We start from the raw sequence: 4,525 nt of genomic DNA, 5'->3' as shown, positions 1-4,525 counted from the left end.
ACAGTTCTTACTTTTGACTTTTTTAAATGAGCAAGAGTAGTTTGCACTCCTGAATTTTCTCTGTTTATAAACACTTTGTCTTACTGAAAATTGATGCACTTTCACAGGTTTGTGAATTTTTGAGCCACTTTTTTGTATAGCTGTATTAACCAAACTTTTGGCTAAAATAATTTTTTTCCAGTTTACTGTCTTTTTTTAAATCTGTGTTTCATCATTTCACCATGACCTCTTTGGAATAGTTTATTTTAGGATTAACCTGCTAAACTTAGACCTAAACAACACAGGCTTAGGGGCCTATCAGTGACCGCTGGTAGCCACTGGTTGTTGGTCCCCAATTCCCCTGGTCGTTGGAAGTTGCTGACAGTTTCTAAGTAAAATTTGCCGCAAAGAAATATACTGTGCTGCACTGATAACATCTTTGCATTTGCTTTAGTCTTTTGCTTTTATCTGCAAACACTGAGCAGTTGTGAAACTGAATTGTACAACACAAACTGAGAAGTAAAGCTGTGCATTTTATGTTTATGATGGTAAGGCAAAACCTTTCCTTTAGAGGCAAATCTTCTTAATATCTTAACATCTTTTCAAGATTTACAGCTGCTTGCAAAGTGCTTGGTGTGTTTGCAAACAATATGTTGTCTTTCGTGCAGATTTAGGGCAACCACAGCAATCTGCTTGTAACTAAAGCAAAGACGAGGAGGTTTTGCAACCATTTTCACACAGCTACAGACAGCAACCTCCAGCAAACACTCCTCATTGAGGAATACACCTATTCCTGTCACAAAGGTTAGAGGTCAGTCAGGCCTCATGCACCCAGAGGCCCATTTTGAATAGGTGAATAATTTAAACTGTGTTCAGTGGGGTAGTGTAGCATTACACCACACAGAGAGAATAAGGATGAAAAAGTCAAATTACCAAGGGCAAAGGGCACAAGTAGGAATCATCCTTAATTAGTGGTTACCATGGAGTCCAGTTTAGTGTACACAGAGAAACAAATACAGGCTAGCAACTGACCGTCAAGACAACACATAGATCACATACATCACACCAGTGAATAAGGAACTAATGAAGTGATTTTACAAAATGTGACTTGTAATTACTGCACATATAACAGATTGAAAAACCTGGATACTATTCCAGTCATTCACTGGTTTCACCCTGACAGACTCAACTTGCATCCAAATGTTGTCAAAATTGTAACTGGATTCCTTTGTGTGCCAGCATTATTTGTCCATATTAGTCAGGCATAATAACATTTTTATTAGGGGTGTCAAATTATCGCGTTAATTGCGATTAATTAATTACAATGCTATTTAGCGCGTTATGTTTTTTAATCTCGTTAATCTAATTTTTAATCTCTTGACGTCATTGATTTTGTATGAGAGTTGCTATGTTATAAAATCCGTTTTTATGTGCTGGGCTCCTTGTGCTTGACTTGTTGGGGGTGGAGTCACGTCGTGAGGTCAAGGTGAGAAGTGGTGATTAGCTTACAGTGTGGATATGGAGGCGCATCTGAGAGTTGTTGGCCCAATGAACGGGAAATTTGTATTTCATAAACGCCCCGACGGCACCATTGACAAAGGTAAAGTGGTCTGCCTAGAGTGTAAGAAGGAGTTTGCTTACCACCGAAGCAGCTCAAGTTTGGCCTATCACCTCAACGCAAAGCACCCAGCCGCGAGTGCAGCAACAGCTAGCAGTGAAGACGTTAGCAATATAGCAAGCCAGAGCAAAGCTTTTCGCCAAACAAAACTAGAGAATACCCCTCGTATGAGCAAGTCTGCGACCGACAGGCTGACTAATGTTATTGCCAAGTGGATAGCGATGAACTGTAGGCCGATAAATATAGTAGAGGACGAAGGATTGACAGAGGTGTTGCAAATTGCGTCCAATGACCCGTCATACAAGCCGCCGTGCAGGACTACAGTAACGACCAAAATCAGCAAAATGTACGACGGCGAAAAGAAAAACAAACTTGAGATTTTGGCGGAGGATTCTCCCAACTGTGTTGCTATAACCGGAGATCACTGGACCTCAGCTGGCAACCACAGCTATTTTGGGGTGACTGGACACTTTATTGATAGTGAGTGGAACCTCAACTCATTTGCACTGACCGTCATGAGAACAGAAACCAGGCACTTTGCTGATAAATGCGCCGAACAGTTCCTCAAGGTAGCAAATGACTGGGGTATTGAAAACAAGATATCCACCATTGGCACAGACAGCGCAGCAAACATGCTGGCTGCTATGAGAGCACTTCCATATGAGCACATCGCCTGCAATGCTCACATTCTCCAGAGGACCATCACGGTATGTCTCGATAGCAGTGGTTTTGTCGGTGTACTGGCAAAGTGCCGCAAGATTGTTGGTCATTTTAAACAAAGCCCTGCGAGTACCACAGAACTTAACCAACAACAAGTAGCACTCGGAAAGAAGAGCGATCAACTTATACAGGATGTACCCACCAGGTGGAACTCGACTCTCACAATGGTCTCACGCCTCCTATGTAACCGAGAGGCTGTCCAGGCTACGTTGGACCAACAGAACCACAGGTTGGTCTTGCCAACCGAAGCTGAGTGGGCGAAACTGCAGAGGCTGGAGCTCCTGCTTGAACCATGCAAGTAAGTTCAAATAAACACCTTCCCATTTTAATTATATAAACTACTGTTACATGTGTAAAATCAAAATTAATGAACATAACAAGGAACTTTTAAGGACAATTAAATTGGAAATCAGTTACACTTTGATTTAAATGAATCCAGCTAGGTTTATTTAGCAAACCTCTCCACCTCTGCAGGTATGTGACAGAGCTGCTGGGTGGTGAGGCCTACGTCTCTTGCTCTGTAGTGCTGCCTGCTTTTCGCCATCTGTACCGTGTCATGGACATTACTGATGATGATCCTGCCTACGTGGTGAAGTTCAAGAATGCCTTCCAGAAGGATCTGGCAGCACGACGAGCTAATGGCAACGAGATATGGTTCGAGGTGGCCACAGCATTGGATCCACGGTTTAAGGATTTGAAATGTCTTCCAAGAGAAAAGAGGGAACAGGTAGGACAATAAGGTTAAGCTGGACTAATGAGTCCAATTCATTATCAAATCAAACTTTTATTTATTATATGGAACACAAAGTTCTTTACAAGATTAAATAAAATTTAAAAAAAAGCACTTAGTTTTAATCACAATCATTCATTCATTCATTCATTCATTCATTCATTCATTCATTCATTCATGTGTGGACCATTCTGGAGAATATGCTCCAGGCAGCAGAGCCCAGAAGAGCAGATAGTCTCCAGCCCTCCACAGAGGATGATGGACCAGCTCAGAAGAAGAGGAGGAGCGAACTCCTTCTGGGGTCTGACTCTGACTCAGAAGATGGAATTGAGTCTGGAGAGCTGCAGCGCTACAGAGCAGAACCCAGCATCAGTATTGATGACTGTCCCCTGCAGTGGTGGTATGCTCACTCAGGAGTCTATGAAAAGCTGTCAGTCCTAGCACAAAAGTACCTGGCCTCCCCAGCTACCTCTGTACCCTGTGAGAGACTCTTTAGCCTTGCAGGCCACATAGTGCAAAAGAAAAGGGCAGCCTTGCTTCCAGAAAATGTTACCAGGCTGGTGTGTCTTAGCGACTGGCTGAGGAAGAAGAAATGAGACACATGTGGTCAGCATAGCTGCTGTGTCATTTGTAGCCTACTAGAATAGATTGCTTGATGTTCAGCACTTTTTTTTGTGATGGAAGAATACTTTGATGTGCTAACTTGCAGCACTGCAATGTCAGTTTTATTTTTCATTATCTGAAGCAGAGGAATTTCAGTGCTGTATTGCTCAGAAAAGAGCAACTCTGATGTGCTAACTTGCAGCACTTAATTTATTTGATTTTATTTGTATTTATTTTTCCACTTATTTTACAAAAGAATACAACAGTATGTAAATGGTTGCATCTGTTTAACGTTTGTTAAACAATAAATGACTTTATAAAGTCACTTTCTTTGTTATATCAGTCTTTTGGTCTGCCACAATAAGTTGAGGGCTTTCCTCAGCTATTTTTAGGTGAGATTAAAAAAGAGATTAATTAGATCAATTAATTAAAAATCATAATTAATTAATCTCTATTTTTTTTTAATCTCTTGACAGCACTAATTTTTATACGTCCTCATGTTTATTCATTGAATAAAACGCAGCTTTGTGGCTCGGCACACATAACTTTAACTAGCCTCTTCACACAGGCTGTGTTTGAATGCGGTTCTCGTGAATTAATTAGACGTATGGATTTTTAGCCACAGCTTCAAGGACTAAAATCATAAACAATCACAGCAACAAGGTCATAACCCCTGCGTCAAAATGGTTAATCCCCGAGCTGATAACAGCACTACGAAAGGGAAAAAGATGTTATCCGTGAATCGACTGTCTGCTATTGATGTTGGTGTCATTATTTCCAGATTGGCTCTGAATTAGAACAATGGTCATTTCAAGAACCATTTCCTCTTCCTCCCAGCCTGCTGCATGTGGTACACATTAGGCAACATGCCATTG

At 41.2% G+C, this 4,525-nt stretch overlaps 1 protein-coding gene across 1 annotated transcript; it reads left to right on the top strand.

The window, feature by feature from the left end:
- Nucleotides 1–3,975, top strand: LOC147338675 (E3 SUMO-protein ligase ZBED1-like). The gene is made up of 3 exons (XM_086262647.1): nt 1–2,615; nt 2,792–3,044; nt 3,227–3,975. Exons 1-3 carry the CDS (start codon nt 1,498–1,500, stop codon nt 3,641–3,643), a joined length of 1,788 nt encoding a protein of 595 aa, XP_086118773.1. The 5' UTR covers nt 1–1,497; the 3' UTR covers nt 3,644–3,975.
- The last annotated feature ends 550 nt before the right edge of the window (nt 3,976–4,525 follow it).

Source organism: Aulonocara sp. 'chitande type north' Nkhata Bay, linkage group LG1, assembly GCF_057382095.1.
Source record: "Aulonocara sp. 'chitande type north' Nkhata Bay isolate Kocher_YH1m ecotype deep benthic linkage group LG1, A_spYH_male_GT1.1, whole genome shotgun sequence".
NCBI classification, from domain to species: Eukaryota; Metazoa; Chordata; class Actinopteri; order Cichliformes; family Cichlidae; genus Aulonocara; species Aulonocara sp. 'chitande type north' Nkhata Bay.
This window is presented reverse-complemented; position numbering and strand designations above follow the sequence as displayed.

What these genes read in the sequence shown, in the direction of transcription:
- LOC147338675 (XM_086262647.1), top strand. Translation starts at nt 1,498, where the DNA reads ATGGAGGCGCATCTGAGAGTTGTTGGCCCAATGAACGGGAAATTTGTA. An exon ending in CTCCTGCTTGAACCATGCAA is followed by an intron (nt 2,616 to 2,791) that starts GTAAGTTCAAAT and finishes CCACCTCTGCAG; the next exon opens with GTATGTGACAGAGCTGCTGG. An exon ending in CAAGAGAAAAGAGGGAACAG is followed by an intron (nt 3,045 to 3,226) that starts GTAGGACAATAA and finishes TCATTCATTCAT; the next exon opens with GTGTGGACCATTCTGGAGAA.